This window comes from Saccopteryx bilineata, chromosome 9 (genome assembly GCF_036850765.1).
Source record: "Saccopteryx bilineata isolate mSacBil1 chromosome 9, mSacBil1_pri_phased_curated, whole genome shotgun sequence".
NCBI classification, from domain to species: Eukaryota; Metazoa; Chordata; class Mammalia; order Chiroptera; family Emballonuridae; genus Saccopteryx; species Saccopteryx bilineata.
In genome coordinates, this window is record NC_089498.1 from 72,652,866 (window position 1) to 72,670,967 (window position 18,102).

At 50.7% G+C, this 18,102-nt stretch overlaps 1 protein-coding gene across 3 annotated transcripts in view; it reads right to left on the minus strand.

Annotated features, from left to right (window-relative positions):
- The window catches only part of LRRC20 (leucine rich repeat containing 20), an 85,437-nt gene that overhangs the window by 11,261 nt on the left and 56,074 nt on the right, over positions 1-18,102 (minus strand). For all 3 annotated transcript variants that reach the window (XM_066243254.1, XM_066243252.1, XM_066243253.1), the window contains one exon: positions 13,957-14,124. In XM_066243254.1, coding sequence (XP_066099351.1) covers positions 13,957-14,124 — 168 coding nt within the window. The remainder of the gene's footprint in view (positions 1-13,956; positions 14,125-18,102) is intronic.

The window sequence follows — 18,102 nt, forward strand, 5'->3', positions numbered from 1 at the left end:
GAGGTGTAAAGCTGGCACCTTCAGAATACCTCCTTACAGTGGCACCTGGGGTGCTAGGTAAGAGGCAGTGGCAGTGCCCCAGCCCTAGGGCCTTAGCCTCGGTGCAGCCCTTGGGAGCCCACCTCAGCCTCCCCAGCTGGGCTGCAGGCACATTTGTGCTTGAGACTCCAGGCTGGCTCCCATAGCTGAGCCTTGTCACAGCTCTTGCTACCTGGAGACCAAAACAAAAGATCAAGGAGGCTGTGCTGAGCTAAGCCGAGCTTCATGCCCTCAAAATGCCACAAGGGATAAGCAGGCAAACTGTGGAAACCTGGCAGGACAGGGAATCGTGCCTGTAACAGAAAGTTCCCAGGCCACACACATACGCATGCCTCCCTCACAGCTGGGTCTGTCCCCAGGCAGGGACAGTGACTGAGCCGCCCCCATTCCACAGAGCCCTGGACCGAGCATCTGCTGGGTGGCACAGGGAGAAAACAGAAGTGGCCCCTGCCCTCAGTAGGCACAGAGGACAATGCCTGTCCTTGACAACCCTGCAAGCTGAGTTGGGAGGCTGTGCAGAAGCAGCAGCTCTAAGTCCCCTGCTATGACAAATGGGAGAGTGGACAGGGTCAGAGACCCAGGCCCTAACCTCAGATCTGCCATTTAAAGTCGTGCGACCTCAGGCAGGCCCCTGACCTCTCAGAACCTCATCCTCTCATCTTTAAAACTGACCTCCTGCCTCATAAGGCCACAGGAGGCAGTGGAGGGGACCATAAGGCTCTTCCCAAGGAGGATGGTGTTAACAAGGTACAGAGAGTATGGCAGGCACCCCCCTTAAGCGAATGAGTAGCATATAGTATTTTAAGAATCCTGCCCTGGCCAGTTTGCTCAGAGGTAGAGCGTCGACCTGGCATGCAGGAGTCCCGGGTTCGAATCCCGGCCAGGGCACACAGGAGAAGCGCCCATCTGCTTCTCCACCCCTCCCCCTCTCCTTCCTCTCTGTCTCTCTCTTCCCCTCCCGCAGCCAAGGCTCCATTGGAGCAGTTTGCCCGGGTGCTGAGGATGGCTCTGTGGCCTCTGCCTCAGGTGCTAGAATGGCTCTGGTTGCAGCAGAGCAACGCCCCAGATGGGCAGAACATCGCCCCCTGGTGGGCATGCCGGGTGGATCCCGGTCAGGCGCATGCGGGAGTCTGTGTGACTGCCTCCCCGTTTCCAACTTCAGAAAAATACAAAAAAAAAAAAAGAATCCCTTGTGAGCCCTGGCCAGCGGTTCAGTGGATGGAATGTCAGCCGAGGTCACTGGTTTGATCCTGGGTTGGTCTGATTTTAGGGTCTCTGGTTCAGTCCTGGGGTTACCAGCTCAATCCTGGGAGCATCAGTTTGACCCCTAGGATGCAAGTTTGAGCCTGGTCAGTGCATATATAAGAAGCAATCAATGAGTACACAACTAAGTGGAACAACAGTTGATGCTTCTCTCCTTCTCTCTTTCCTCTCTCAGGAAAAAATAAAAAGAATCCCTAATGAACCTACAGACTTTTTTCCCTTAAGTACAAGCTACAGGGAAACAAAACAAAGAACTGCTGCTGGACCCTCTCCTGGGCCCAGGTGGGTCAGCAAAGGTGGGTTGATGGGCACCGAGGGGCCCCCAGCACAGCCTTGCCTCCTGCATGCTCCCTGGTTCAGATCTGATATACAATCAAAGCTGAATCCTAACAACTCCCTTCAGAAATAACATGGTCTTATCGGCTGTCCTGGAGCTGGCCAAATATGTGACTCAACCTGCCTGGCCGATGCCTGGCTTTATCTCCCTAGTCATATTTTCCGTCTTTGCATCCCTGTGCCCATCTCTCCTCCCCTCCAAAGTCCCTGCTCTCCCTCCACCCTCCTCTGCCCCTGGCCCCCTGGAAGGAGGCCACTGTGCCCCCACTCCGGGCTGCTCTGCGCCTCCTTCAGTGCCTCCAGCTGCTCCATCAGACCCTCTGGGAGGACTCAGAAAAGGTAACCCTGCTGTCGTGTCGCATTAAGTGTCTGCCATTCCCGTCCACCCTCCACCCCCATCCGCTGGCAGTGGGCCTGTGTCTAACACCTGCAGGAGGACCAGACCTGCCCCATCTGCCGTGTGTGTGTCAAGTGTCTGGCAGCGAAAGGTGACAGGACATGAGATGGAAGAGAAGCTGCCCTCCCTCAAGGTTCCTGCCTGGGTGCTGGTGGATGTGCAAATGGCTCCTTTGTAAATCATTCTCATGTTTGGAAACTACGGTTGCTGATACCAACTTCACCACTCTCTCTGCTCAGGTTTAAGATCGTTGTCTGAGAAATAAGACTTCCCTTACAGCTGGAACAGTAAGACGAAATGCACCTCAAATACCCCCCGGGTGGGAATGAGGTAGGGAGGGCCCTGCTGGAGAAACCACACTTGGGGAAGCAAAATGAGTCAAAGATGAGGCCACTGACCTTGAGCAAGAGGCTCCAGCACACCACTGTGAGCTGGGCTGTCCCCACCCGCAGGGCAGCAGGACGCATGCCCCAAGTGAAAGGTGTGGAGCACAGGCCAGCTCCTCTCACTTACACTAGGACTCTGGCATGAACGTGTCCTTTGGGAACTGGCTCACTATCTCTGTTTCCATTGCCTTTGACTTATTGATACAGTTCCGTCTGAAAATGCCAGGTGAGCAGGCTGTGCTACGGGAAAGCCAGGAGAGGGGTTTGAGGCCCTGGGGCAGCAGAGCACTGGGCCCAGGGTCCAGGGTCCGGGAGCGCCAGTGGAAAGAGGAACCCTGAGGAGGGAGGCAAATCCACAGAGCTCACGTCTGTCACCCTCCCAGCCAAGGCCAGGCTGCTGCTCTTCTCATCCTGATGTACACACACACGTACACACATGTATACACACACATGTATACACACACGCACACATGTATACACACACGCACACACATGTATACACACACACACACACACACACCAGAGATCAGTTGAGAAGAGGAGAAAAAGGGAGGTTATAGCTTTTTTTTTTTTTTGTATTTTTCTGAAGTTGGAAACGGGGAGGCAGTCAGACAGACTCCCGCATGCGCCCGACCAGGACCCACCTGGCACACCCACCAGGGGGCAATGCTCTGCCCATCTGGGGCGTCGCTCTGTTGCAATCAGAACCATTCTAGCGCCCATAGAGCCACCCCCAGCGTCCAGGCCAACTTTACTCCAATGGAGCCTTGGCTGCGGGAGGGGAAGAGAGAGACAGAGAGGAAGGAGAGGGGGAGGGGTGGAGAAGCAGATGGGCGCCTCTCCTGTGTGCCCTGGCCGGGAATCGAACCCGGGACTCCTGCATGCCAGGCCGACGCTCTACCACTGAGCCAACCGGCCAGGGCCAGTTATAGCTTCTTTAGGAATGGAATGTGGATGTTGATGGATGATTCCGGTTTAACTCAGTGATTCTGTCTTATCTGCACACTGGAATTATCTGGGGAGTTTTTAAAAATCATCAAGCTCAGAAGCCACCGTCAAAGATTCTTATTTAATTGTCATGAGGTGAGGTCTGGCACGGGGTATCTGTAAAGCTCCCCGAATGATGTGACTATACAGCAAATTCGAGCCTCAGACCTCCCAGGGCTCCTGCCTGCTTCAGCACAGACACAGAGCTGTCAGGAGGAAGGCCGACCGCCTGCGTGGCCCAGGAGAGCCTGCCTCATTACCATACACTGTTCCCTCCACCCCAAGAAAGCTTTCTTCCACCAAAGTTATGCACTTCAGCTACAACTTTCCTGTTGCTTTCCATCTCCCTACAGCTGTGGGAGAAATCTCCTCTCCATATGCAAAGCACTGTCCTAAACTGCTGGGGTTCTGGAGCAAGACTGCTTGGAGCCCCAGGTCTTCCCAGGTGCCATGACCTTGGCCAAGTTACTTAACTTCCTTGTGCCTCAGTGTCCTCACCTGTGGAAAATAACAGTACCTCCCTCATAGGTTATCATGAGGTTTAAACAAGAGTATACTTGAAAAATGCTTAGAATATTCCACATGTAAAGTAAGTGGTCACTGAATCTCAGCTGGTGTAACTGACCATGCCACAAGCCCTGTGAGAATGGAGAGTATGCTTTATCCATCTCTGTCTCCGGCACAGAGCCTGACACAGAGCAAGCTATTCAGTCAAAAAATGACAACTGGTGAACGAAGGAACTTCTCCCCAAAGCCTAACTCCATGCCTATGTCTGTGTCCGAGTGCCTGCGTGCCTTATTCCCTGAATAAACAGGTCCTTAAAAGCCTAACTCCATGCCTATGTCTGTGTCCGAGTGCCTGCCTGCCTTATTCCCTGAATAAACAGGTCCTCGAGAGGCTGAGCTCCGGGATTCACAGCACCGCGCTGCTCTCCAGCACTCTGGACAGGGACAGGGACAGGGACAGGGACAGGGACAGGGACAGGGACAGGCAGTATCAGGGATTGTCTAACAGCATGAAAGCATCTTGTTTTGTTTTTTTTTTTAAAAAAAAAAAACATTAAAGAACTCCTTTTCTTGCTCTTTGTGTGCTACCAACAGAGTGGCCACAGCATCCTGGAGAACTGGGGGTTCTGGGTAATCTAGGTAGCTGGCACAGAGAATGCCATTTGGGCAGAGACTAAGTGTGAGAAAGGTCTTTTGCCCAAAGACCCAGCTTGCTCATTCCTAAAGGCAGACACAGAAGGGCCAGGGCTGCAAACAGGAGCTTCTCTCCCCATCATGTCTGGGGACCATGTTTCATTTGCATCAACTGCCATTGAAGCTTGTTTGTTTACACCAGGGTCACCCCCTCAGCATGGCTCCTGCACTTTGTCTAATGATCACTTCCCCAATTTGCTTGCTAGCAGACGATGCCAGTACCTACTGCTCACTGCCAATGGACACAACTTGATGCTCTGCAGGCACTAGACAAGAGCATGCTAAACAGAGGGCATGAGTCTGCTGTGGCACATAGGCAAATGCCACCTTGGTGGGTAAGCCATCCTCCCCTGGGAACTGTGACACTCAGTGTTTGGGGGGCAGGGCAAGGTTCAGTCTGTCACCAGCTGGCTGTGCTCAGAGGGATGTTCAAACCCAATGCCCAGGGAAGAGATAGTTTCATTGCCCCAGATCAGCTTAAAGCCCCAGATCCAGGGGCAGGAAAAAAGTGCCAGGGGTTTGACTTTGTCCTTTGCCAGCCCAGAGAGCCCCTGCCTAGTCAGATCCTTGCCAGGCTTGAAGACTGCACAGCCCGGTCACTCCCTCTTCTCAGCTACTAAGTGCTTGTCTCAAATCACTTCCTCACTGAACCCAAGAACGGGACCAGGAATGACAGAGCAGTATGCTTCAGGTTTGTGGATATGGTAGGAGAAGGGAAGATGGGTACCAAGGGACCTGGGAGGGTGCCACCATTCTATTGGGGTCTGGCCACTCAGAATCCTCCAGAAGGATAGCTATGATCAACCTTTCTTGTCCAGCTAAGCCCTGCCTTGAGTGCTCTGGCCCACTGGTGAGCCTCTGTCCACCATTTTAGCAGTGTTCCCTGGCCCCTGGGCAAATGAAGAGGCCTAGTAGAGTGGACAGCAAGGAGTAGGGGAAGCGGCCGAGCAGGCAGCACATGGTCAGGATTCGGGGCATGCTGAATGGCAGTGGATCAGCGGACAGTGGGAGTGATCATGTGAACCTGACTAGCCCCAAAGAGTGGCCAGGACAGGTCCTTTCCACTCTGCAGTGGGGAGGAAATAGAGGCTGGCAGGGGTTAGGTGACTTGCTCACGCTAATGATGTAATTGGGGCTTTAGACCTGTGTCTTTCTGCTATAAAACTAAGAAGCCGAGGGAGGGAGGACTGGGATGTATGCAGGGTTGAGCAGAGTCCAGTTCAGGGTGGTAGAAGAGGAGTCTGCCCTGACTTCTGCTCTTGTCATCGCTGTGTGGGGGTGGGGGTGGGAGGAGGTTCTCCTGTTCTGCACTACCCCGAGCACAGACAGGCAGGCAAGCCCAGGGAAGCCCCGAGGAGCCTTTCTTGCACGTGGTTCAAGCTGCCTCTTGGGTACAGGGGAATTATGAAGGTATCTGTGCTGACAGATCAAGGCACCCTCCCCAGCAAGCTGGGAGACCTAAGTCCCCTGCCCCCACTACACCACTGTGTTCTGCCAGGAGACAGGGCCTTGTGCCCAGCAGCATGTTTGGGTTAAATGCTGCTTCCCCCATCCCATTTAGGGTTGGTGGGTCCGCAGGGTGAACAGCAGGCCTGACCTCTCAGCCCTCAAGGCCTTAGCACATTCTCCACTTAGTCTGAGATCTCCCTGAGAGTGGGTCTCTCCTACAAGGCCCGGCATCCTCGACTGACCAGTCCCGGGGCTTGGCTAAACCTCGAGCGGTGCAAGGTGGAAAATGGTGGCGCTTGAAAGATGTGTCAGCCAGATTCCACACATTACTTTTACAACTCTGGGCAGAGGCTACTGACAGCAGCTGGGCGCTGGAGGACACAGGCAAACCCTTTACTAATCCACATCAGATCAGACCAGCCCTCCACCCACAACAGTGCCCGGCAGCCTCATGGAGAAGCGGAAGGAGGGCAAGAAGCCAGCTTCTCTACTTTGACCTGTCTTCAGGGCTGACAGCCTTCGGTGGCAGGCAGCAGCTATGAGCAGTGTGTTTGCTGATCAGCTCCTTGTAAAATACCCACTAATGAGTGTTGCAGTGTGACCCCCCCCTCCCAGGGAGGGCTGCTCTCTCTGCACCTACAGGACTCCTGTCCGGGCTGAGGGAGGCCGCGCGGGAAAGCTACTCCCTTGCAACCTGCCAACTTGATTTGGGTTTTCTTAGGGGTTCCTACCAGACATGTGGCATTCTACAACTGCTCTACCATGTAGCCACCCACACCCTCCTCTAAAGACCTGGCAGCCTCTGGAACATCAAAGGCTTGGGTTCTAATCCTGCCTCCACCACATCTTTATGCAGGCCCCTTAGCCTCTCACGCCTCCTTCTCATCTGCCAAGTGGAGATAATGCCACCTACCCAGAAGAAGGGCTTCAGCAGATTAAATGAGATAACTACAGAGGAGCAGTGCTATGCGTCTATAGCTGTCAGGTAGTGAAAAGTCTGTGCACTTTTGTCCTTTTAGATGAAACAAACCGTTATTTCCACTTTGGTTCCTCCAGGGTTTCCTCTGTTTAAACACCATTCCCTGGGCTCCAGTGGAAGAGTTAGTAGTGACACTCTCCTCCCGTCCCACCAGAGGAACAGCTGGGCTGTGCCGTGGAACACATGGGCAGGGCAGGCTGCTCCCTGTCCTCCAGGAAGCCCTCACCCACCCAGCCCCCACGTGCACCCCTCTCTCAGTACTTGGTCCTCGGTGATCCCTGCAACCAGGGGTGAGAGCAGCCAGAGCACGCAGAGCCTCTCACCAGGTGCCGTGTGGTGGAGAGCTGCCCACGTGAAATAAAGCCATGTTCCCTCTGCCCAGTGACCTGAACGTGTTATTCTGTGAAACAGCGTGATAGGCATGCCAGAGAGGGCGGTCCTGAGGTCCTAGGCGTTTGTGCCCTAGACCAGGGAGGACGGCGGAGACCCCACATCCTGGGCAATCTTGTCTCCTGATGGAGACCAGAGTGAAGCTGTGACCCCCTGGAAGGATGTCCTCCTCCCCTGCTTCCCAGAGAAGGGCTCAGACCCCCAGGGACACACTGGACCATGGCAGGGGTGCAGGTGCCCCCACTCCCATCCTTACATCCCAAGGAAAAAGGGTCCTGTACTTGGGGAAACCTTATGTTGGAGGGCTGACACCAAGGCCCAGAAAATGATGGTGAAAGACTGAAAGGGTGGGAGGTGTGGCTGTGAAACTTGAAAGAAGGAATCAATCACAACATGATTCAGGAGGCAGAGTGGGCAGAACTGGGCACTGATTGGATGAATGTGGAGAAAAGAGGAGGAGCTAGTAGACATCAGTGCACAGGATTCTTATTCAACATGCTGCCCCCACCTAGAGTACTTGTTACACATGCATATTCCTAGGTCCTGCCCACAGAAATTCTGATTGGGGAGGTCTGACAGAGGGCTTGGGAGCCCGCATTTTTAACACACTCCAAGGGGGCTCAGGTGTGGCTACTTGGCATGTACCCTGAGGAGTTCTATGAGGTTTACGGGAGTAGCTGTGCTTGGCAGCATGGGGGGCCATTAACACCATGAGCTGCCCAGAGACAGCAGGCACCTGGTGCTTCAGGAAAAGGTCTCGGACTAGTGCTTCTCAGATTGAGCTGTGTGTGGAAACCACCTGGGGGCTTGCTCGGGGCAGATTCCAATCTGGGAGATCGGAGGCGGAGCCCGAGTTCTGAATCTCTAACAAGTTCCCAGGTGATGTCCAGACTGTTGGTCTGTCTACTTATGACACTTTGAGAAGCCAGAGCTCTTGGCAGGGTTTCTCCCACTTTAGCATGCATCTGCATCAACTGGGGGGCGGCTTATTAAAACAGATTGCTGTCCCCTCCCCCCAGTTTCTGACAGAGGAGGTCTGGGAGAAGCCTGAGAATGTACCTTTCTAACAAGTTTTCAGGCAATGCTCCTGGTCCTGGGACTCCACATAGGGAAGGAAATACTGGCCTCGCCAGTAAGAAGGGAAACAGTATGAGGGCAGAATGAAGTAAGTGCAGCCCAAAGCATTCCTACGTCATACAGATACTATTTGGTCAAAATGCTATCACTTTATTTGTTAAATTTTTAACAAAAGTTTGTTTTCCTATGATCTCTTGCTTTCTTTGAAACAGCAGGTACACAGAGGGGGAAAACCCAAGCATACTGAGGGTTATGGAAGATTAAATTCTCGCGTAACTGAAATAGTCTCCTGAGCAGCAAACAAAGTCTCCTAAGCACCGGACCTTCTCTTCAACCCCTTATGTTCCTGGAATACGCTGAAAATCTATGTGGCATCAAGAACTGTGAGCCAGCAGTCAGAACCTAATGCTGCTCCTTGCACCCACCTTCAAGTCACGTGGGACAGCAGCTGGGGTGAAAGAGCTGGCTACCTGGCCTTTCTAAGACGAGTGACCCACCATGTTCCCATGTCATCATCATTGCTCACTGTCAGACTAAATGCTTCTACCTCCTCCAAAACCCTCCTGAGCTCTTCTGGGAGCCCCACCCACATGGACCAGCCATCCTCCGCCTGGGAGTCCTCCCTGATGCATCCGGGCACTTGCAGGTAATACCACATCTTATCTAGTAGCTTATTATGTATGTTTCCACTCATACCTCCCTGACAGCTCGTAAGCAGCGTGGGGCCAGGACCTGCATCTCATTCATCTTTATAGCCCGTTTCTCCAAAGACTATCTTTCCCCAACATGTCTTATTTATAAATACCTAGAAATTTCCTTATATCCCTTTCTGCTTTGGAAAATATAGAGACCACCCCATACTCCAGAAACTTGTAATTAACTGTTGTCTGAACAAACACTCTACACTACAAACCCTTTTCTCCTACTTGGAGTTCCCAGAGCAAACAACCCTGTCCTGGCAGTCTTGTCCCCAGGACCAAGGGAGGCTCCCACTGGGGTGAGGGCATCTGCTGTTGCGTGGGCCAGCTGGGGGTGGGAAGAGGCCCCTTGACATGCACTACTTCATGTTCATTTGAACCAGACCTGCAGACTCGAAGAGTCTGAACAGAGGCGGAGAAAATGGTAAGACATGAGGAAGGACTTTCAGACTGAGAACACAGGCAATGCAGGGTGGGCGAGGTGGGACGGGATGAGGATAAACAGTCAAGTGGCACTGAGCCTGTTTTCTATTCAGCTCCACACTCTGGTTAATAGGAGCTCATCCCTCAGCTGAGGCCTCATTGCCAAGCTTCACTTCTCCTCTGACAACTGGTCACCAAGAAGATGCAGATGAGGGAGACCATGATGGACATGGGTGGAGATGAGAGGAGGAAAGAACGTATAGTGTGTTTAGGGGTCTAAACGGCAGGGGGACAGGTGGCTAGGCTGGCCGAGAACAGATCCCCAAGTCTGCGGAACAACTCACGGGAGTGACTTTTGATATTTTTTCATCATGACCTAGTACCTATGTCTGTGCACAACACAGTAAAACTGAAATAAGTCACAAAGCAGTAGTTACCATGCTGCATGTGATGTACTCATGGCACGCTGGTCTCAACCTACTGATTTGACTTCATGCCTCACTAGACTGTCATAACCGGCAACTTCAAACACTCTGCCCTACGGAGTCCTGGTCATTTCAGAGGGTCTTCCAGGCTTTGGAATCCCTGCTCTGCTCACTGCTCCTAACCAACCGAGCACCTGCTGTGTGCCGGACACCATGCTCAATGCTGGGAGCAGGGTGGCTCTAGAAAGGAGAGGACATGGAGACCACATCATACACACAGCAAACGTCTGCACAAGGTGGCAGAGATGAGGCCACCAAACTACCCAGACACATGACCTGAGGGCATTCAGCCACTGGTAAGTACCAAGGACAGGCACCAGCACCTTCCGGTGGTTGGCATCAAAAAGTGGACATAAGTGTCCCTGTCTCTCCTGGCTTACATGCCCTGCTGAGGTCCCATCCCTTCTCCCCTCCACGGACTGAAGCCCTCTCGCTTCTCATCCTCTATGGCTCAGAGAGTGGAGCACTATTCATAAATAAAGGTAACGGAGTTGACCTTGCAAGCTTCCAGGTCATCCTGAAGCCAGGCTGGATATGTCTTCTGGGGAGGTCCCTCCAGAGTGAGTCTCCTGTTCTGAAGGGGCTTGTGTTCAGAGCTGCCTGGTCTATACTTACTGGCCTAAAGCTTTAAGAGAACTCATGTTTCTGAAATGTACTTCTCAAAATTAAAAAAAAGATTGGCCCTGGATGGTTGGCTCAGTGGTAGAGCATCAGCCTGGCATGTGGAAGTCCTAGGCTCGATCCCTGACCAAGGCACACAGGAGAAGCACCCATCTGCTTTTCCACCCTTCTCTTTCTTTCTCTTATTTTCTTTCTCTCTTCCCCTCTTGCAGCAAAGGCTCCATTGGAGCAAAGTTGGCCCAGGTGCTGAGGATGGCTCCATCGCCTCCACATCAGGTGCTAGAACAGCTCCGATTGCAACGAAGCAATGCCCCAGATGGACAGAGCATCACCCCCTAGTGGGCCTACCAGGTGGATACCACTTGGGTGCATGCGGGAATTTGTCTCTCTGCCTCCCCACTTCTCACTTCAAAAAAATACAAAATAAATAAATAAATAAATAAATAAATTTTCAACACCCTCCCAAGGCTCTGAAGGGGAATACACCACCTATACAGTGTCCTAAGCCCCTATTACAATTATCCCAATGATCCTACAGGAGGTCAGCTAAGACTAGTGACCAGTGCAGAGCTACTTCCATAATGAAGGACATTGTAGTCCTCACGTCTTCACTCTGATTACAGCCCCCCTCCCTCCAGCTGCTATGAAGGCTGTGCCTGGCCTTTGGAAAATACAGGGACTATCTCGTACCCGAGAAACTTGTAATCAGCTGTTTTGGAATTAGGAAGCCATCAAGTAATGAGGGAAGATCAGGAAGAGGTAGAAACTAGAAGCGAGGGAACTCCAGAAAGGCAACGATAGCTCCATGTGCCTCTTCTCTCCACCGGGAGGGGTGGGGACAACACCCAGCACCTCCTGTGGGCAGCAGGCCCTGGGGCCAGTGCAGCGCCTCCAGGAGCCCCTGAATACTTGGGGAACACCAGGACGGACGGGGCAGTCCCCAGCATCTCCGTATCTTATAGGCCTGGCCCATCAGGGCAGCAGGTGGCTCTGTCCCAGGTTGAACTGACTGGAAAACAGCCCAGTGGCTGTTTTACCTGGCCACGTGTGCAACAGACACTTGGCCAGGAAGGCTAGGGGAATCCTAGAGCCTCAGTTTCTACAGCTGCCAAATGGGGATGATTACTCTGTTGACACAGGTCTGTGCACGAGCATTCTTCTTAAACTGTTAAGATGCTTCCACATGTAACATTGTTATTGTCACTGCAGAAAGGCAGAGCTGTCTCTAAGAACATGAGCCAAACAGCCGATCTTTGCTCTGGGCATTGTTGCTACTGAAGGATATTGGCACATTTGTGAGAGGGGAAAGATTAGGGAATCATGCCACCCTGCACGGTCCGCTTTGGGGAAAGTCACTTTGTACTGTAGCCAGCTTAGACGCCCACTTCCAATGTTCCTCTGCTTGGGGAGGGGAAGAATCTCCATTTGAAAGCCGAGAAGAAGCTGAGGCTCAGAGAGGTGATATGAGTCTTTGAAGGCCACAGTTAGGAGGTGCAGAAGCCAATGACCAGAGCCTGTCCTGACCTGCCTGTCTGCAACTACACGCCTTTTTCTGGTCTTGGCACAGGCCTTGAGTAGCCCCTGTGTCAGAGGTCCCCAAACTTTTTACACAGGGAGCCAGTTCACTGTCCCTCAGACCATTAGAGGGCCGCCACATACAGTGCCCTCTCACTGACCACCAATGAAAGAGGTGCCCCTTCCGGAAGTGCAGCGGGGGCCGGATAAATGGTCTCAGGGGGCTGCATGTGGCCCGCGGGCCGTAGTTTGGGGACGCCTGCGCCTGTGTGGTTACTACCCCATCTGGTTAAGCAGCAGAGGAAGTGGAGGCACCTCATGGAATAAGAAGCGGGGGAGAAAGGGCCCAGCAAGGAGGGCCCATCTGTGAATGAAGGGCTTAGGGCAAGACCCTGATGGTCAAGACAGCACAGAAGAAAGAGCCTCACTATGCAAAGGCACTTCTGGGCATGCTCCTTCCATTTAAAGATGGTACAAAGGCCCAAGTGATCAGGGGTTCAACCAAGGGGCAAGCCACTCATGGATCCTGGTTTTTGGAGGGCAAGACTGAATGACAGCCCATGCCCAGAGCCTTCCCAGAGCCAGGCCAGGAAGCCCCATTCCAGGCACAGGCTGAGTTTTCAAATCAAGTATTCTCATCCTGGCAATTCTGTGGTCTTGCTGTGCAACCTGATGTTCTTTCATGACCTCTTTGTGCCTCAGTTTACTCATCTGTAAAAGAATTAACCTAGAAATTCAGAGGTTAGTCAATCCTACCTCCCACTCAGCCAGGGACACAGTCCTCACCAGGTGGCTGCTTACCACCACACGAGGCCAGCTGTGTCCCACCGAGCAGCTCCAAACCACCAGAGAGCTTTTACTTTTACTCAGATGGCATAATGACTACAAAAAGGCTTACAAAAATAAATGCATAATTGAAGACAATTATTATTGACACCATCAACCTTAGAAGCCAAGTGAGAGAGGGTGAAATGGGGCTGGAGAGGGGCTTCCTGAGCTACAAGGCAGTTGAGGTGGGGAGCCGAGGGGGAAGGTGGAGCCCCTGCTGATAACAGGTTCTCCTGGGAAGACTGGACAGCAGCTGGAGAGGTGGCCCAGGTCCTGTGAGGCCAAGAGGTACACAACTGCTGCAAAGGCGGAAGTTCCCCGACCTCAGCAACACCCTCTTGCTGGGGTCTGCTGTTTGCAGAAGGCACATCTCAGATCGGACTGGGTCATTTGTACTGGAAGGTGCAGAGAGGGTGTTAGCCTAGTGGCCCCTGCTTATACTGGTGAAGAGCTCCCTGTGAAACCAGGAAGGGAGAGCCAGGGACTTAGAGTCAGCGTACACAGGGTCCGAGCTGAAGGGTCTTAGGGCAGCCTAGGCTGGCAGACAGAGATGGGAGAGGGATGGCTTGTGGCCCAAGGTTGGCCCAGCTAGTTCAGACCTTGACATGGGAAAGCCGAGGCCTTCTACCTGGCAAGTGGCAAGGCCTCAGAATGGTTCCTTTCGTGGGTTCAGTGCCCTGTGCTCTGGGCACAGTGCCCTGTGCTCTGGTCTGTCATCTCAGACCAGAAACCCCAGCCTTGCCCTCGTCTGTGGAAGTGTGACTTCAAAGCCCCATGCCTTGTGCCCCGTGAGACCATGGGAGCTTCACTCAGGAAAGGGAGTTCGGAGGGAGGAAGGACTGACAGAGGGAGGTGCAGGGGCAGAGGGGCCGTGTCCACTCACCCACGATGTCATTCTCCTCCAGATTGATGGTCTCCAGAGCAGGCAGGGTGGTGAGTTGCTCAGGGAAGTCATGGAACTGGTTCCGAGATAGGTCAATGGCCTTGAGGTGCTGCAGGGCACTGACCTCGTTGGGGAGACGGTGCAGGAAGTTCCCTTCCAGGCGGAGCTCTGCGTGTGGAGGGCGGAAGAGGAGGAAGGGTGAGAAGGAAAGCAACCTGGAAACCAGTACCAGCACCCAGGCCAGGGAGGCAGCATGGGAGGCACAGGCCAGAAGGAAGTCCTCCCGAGCCGGGTCTGACTCCATGGATTTTTATGCACGAGGAGGAGTGACTACCCTTGCTGGCCAGGTGGTCATTTCCAGCTGGGCTCTTTGCTTTCGGCTTCGGAATGGAAGTCTCTCCCCACAGAACCCTGGGCCCAGATGAAGGGTCAGGACGTGCTGGCTCCTCCCTCAGACAAGGCCTCCACTCCAGGCCTTGATGGGAAGGTCAGGATGGACAGCCCCCTGGACTCATCACACCTGCAGCCCACCTGAGTGTAGTGGAATAGCCCATTGCATGGCCTTGGATGGGAACACAGCCAACAAGAATGTTGTGCCAAGAAAATTGTTTTGTGACTTGAAGGCGGGTCACTGAAACAGGTCTATGTGACTGAAGGCAGTTGCTGGGCTTTTCTCAGTAAAACATTCTCATAAGATTTCGGTACTTTCCAAGGTTATCCCTTGAGATAAGGAGAGGAATGTTATGGGACCCATAGAAGCAATAGCAATTCATGCCTTCTGATATTGTGTTGTTACTAAGCTATCTTGCAGGTGCACTCCATGTATCTTTAAGTAAAAGTTACACTTGATGTTATGCCAATTTCTCAGTAAACAAGCTTTTGGAAGTCTTGTGAATAAAATTAGGACACAGCGTGAACTCGGGGCCATTTGCCTGAGTGAGCAGTGGTCCTTTGCTAGTCCTTGATGATTTCGTCTGCTGATCTCTCTCTCTGCGCTCGCAACTCACAACAACATTTGGCGCCTACCGTGGGGCCTTAAGAAGAGATTGGGAACAGATGGAACCCCGAAAGGGTAAGTTGGACACGCTGTGTATGCGAAACTTTTGGGTAACTAGCAAAGTCATGGGAAATTCCCATTCATTACGGGACAATTATGTACAAGTTTTAAAATCCCTTTTAAAAGGGTCTGGGATTCAGATAAAAGACAAAGTTTTGTTACGTCTTTTAAATGCTATTCAGAAACACTGTTATTGGTATACTCCTGAACAATGTAATCAATTGAATTTGAATGTTTGGCAACAAGTAGGAAAATCTTTACGCTGTGTTCATCAGCACGGAGATCCACTTGATGCTGAAATGTGGGCTGCTTATAATCTTATTGCTACAGCCCTTGGACCTTTGCAATCAGATGGAGATTCTGTTAAAGACTTGAGTGAGGTTATTTTTAATGAGCCTGAAAAATTTGATTCAGCACAGAATGAACAGAATATTGACTTGGACAAAACTGTCTCTGCTTCTGAAGTTATTGATAATGTTAATGAAATTCAGCCGTCCACAGGCTTTCATCCCTCTTTCTTAAAAAATGAGGGAGCCCCTATGGATAATGTTGCCTGCCTAAAACATTTATTAAGTAAACTACAATTTACACTGGAACAACAGGAGAATGCAAATCAGTATACTGCTTATCCTGTTCAAAAGCAAGATATATGTGAGCCTACGGCTTCTCCAATTCAAGGTCAAAAATTAATTGGTACTGGCAGGGGAAGGATTTTTCAATTCCCTGAAATCTCTGAAATGCAACAGGTACTTATGTGTCATGATGATTTAGAATCTAATTCTAGTCATTTTTCTGCATCTATTTTTCCAATTATTCGACAGCCTTTTCCTCTTAATGCTCCAGATCCTGGGGGAGGGCATAATATCCAATTTGACCAATTTGAATTTATTTTCTTAAAGCTAGTCAAACAATCTGTTGCTACGTATGGACCTCAGTCCTCGTATGTTCAAGGTCTTATCTCTTCCTATTGTAGTAATCATTTAATGATACCTTTGGATTGGGATTTACTTGCTAGTACGGTTTTGGAACCAGGACAATATTTACAATTCAAATCTTGGTGGAGAGAGGAGGTTCTTCGAATATCTCGCATGAATGCCAGAAATAATCCCCCGGGAGCTACTTTTGAAATGCTCATAGGTGTTGGCGCTTATGCAGCTGTGGGACAACAAACTGATTATACCGATGCTGTTATAGCTCAGATTAGATCTCTGGTTTTAAAGCCTGGATGCAAATTCATGGAGTTGGAGACAAGGAAGAAAAGCTTAAAGCTTTACATCAGTTGGTACAAATTCAATTAAAATTAGGACATATAGAAGAATCTAATGAAGTCCTTATAATTCTCTAGTCTTTGTAATAATAAAATAAATACTAATTTTCTTTGGTGTTTTAGCTACAATCCTCTGAGCTACCGTTTTGTTTCTTTCTTATTCTTTGCCTGGAAACTGAGGCAGGGGACATGTGTTGGATCTGACTATAGAAAATATCCCAGCAGCTGCCAAGAGAATTTTCTTGGGGAAAATTTGTTTAGTCTCATCCATCGTCACTCCCTCTGTCAGAAAATGCCCTGATTAAAATCAGGCAGGCATCTTTCTAGTCTGACTGTGCTCTGAAATCCCGGGTTTCTCTTTGATTTGTCTAGTCTGGTTTGTCTGATTCTAATTTCTGTTTAGTTTTTGTTTGATGTTGTCTAAAATGTAATTTTTAAGGCCTGAACTGTTTACATACAAAAATTAAAAATGCCAGCTTTTATATTGAAAAAAGTTTCATCCATATATTTTTTTTTCCTTTTTTCCCTTTGTATTCCTCTGAAGCTGGAAACGGGGAGAGACAGTCAGACAGATTCCCGCATGCGCCCGACCGGGATCCACCCGGCACGCCCACCAGGGGCAACGCTCTGCCCACCAGGGGCGATGCTCTGCCCCTCCGGGGTGTCGCTCTGCCGCAACCAGAGCCACTCTAGCGCCTGGGGCAGAGGCCAAGGAGCCATCCCCAGCGCCCGGGCCATCTCCACCCCAATGAAGCCTCAGCTGCGGGAGGGGAAGAGAGAGACAGAGAGGAAGGGCGGGGGGGGGGGGGGGGGGGGAGAAGCAAATGGGCGCCTCTCCCATGTGCTCTGGCCGGGAATCGAACCTGGGTCCCCCGCATGCCAGGCTGACGCTCTACCGCTGAGCCAACAGGCCAGGGCCCATCCATATATTTTTTTGCTTTAAAATTAGAAATTATAAGGAGTGCTCATTTAAATTTAAGTTGAATAGAATATAGATCCTTAAGACTTGCTAATTTAGTACATTGTGAGGTATATTCAAAGTTTGAAATCAAATAAGAATTCAAGTATTAGGATTAAAGTTATATGTTATACTTGTGTTTCTGTGTTGAAAATTGTCTTGTTTGTGTGTAAAATATGTTCAGATTTGTAAAACTAAGGAATTAAACAAAATTAAGTCATTTTAAGAATTTATCTCAAGCTGCTTCAGACAGTTGGCTGCTTGTAAGGCAACATCCTGAAAAAGGAGGCACTGAGGAAAGCAGGAATTTAGTTCGTCTGATGCCCTATAATAGACTTAACAATACAAAAGACTTTTAGATATAGAAGCTGATGCATCTCTTATTACTAAGCAACCTTAGTTTTCTTTTTAGCCCACTTAAGCAGTATTCACTAAGCTGCATGGCTTAGGAGAAGTCCCTAACAAAGCTCTAAAATTTCTTTTACAATAGGAAAATAACTAGGGTCATTTGGCCTCTGATAAAGAAAAACATTTATCTTATAAATAATTAAAAGAGCAACTTTTTAAATTACAGTCTAAACTTTCTGATAAGGCGTTTTTTATACTCACTATGACCAAATTTCTGTCAAAGCTCTTAAAGAGCTAAAAACAGCTTGCTCCCAGTATAAAACTAATTGTCTTTATACACAGGAACTGCTATCCTCCTTCATAGACTCTGAATGTTTTATTTCAAAAAATTTAGAAATGCCTGACCAGGTGGTGGCACAGTGGATAGAGCGTCGGACTGGGATGCGGAAGGACCCAGGTTCGAGACCCCGAGGTCGCCAGCTTGAGCACGGGCTCATCTGGCTTGAGCAAAAAAGC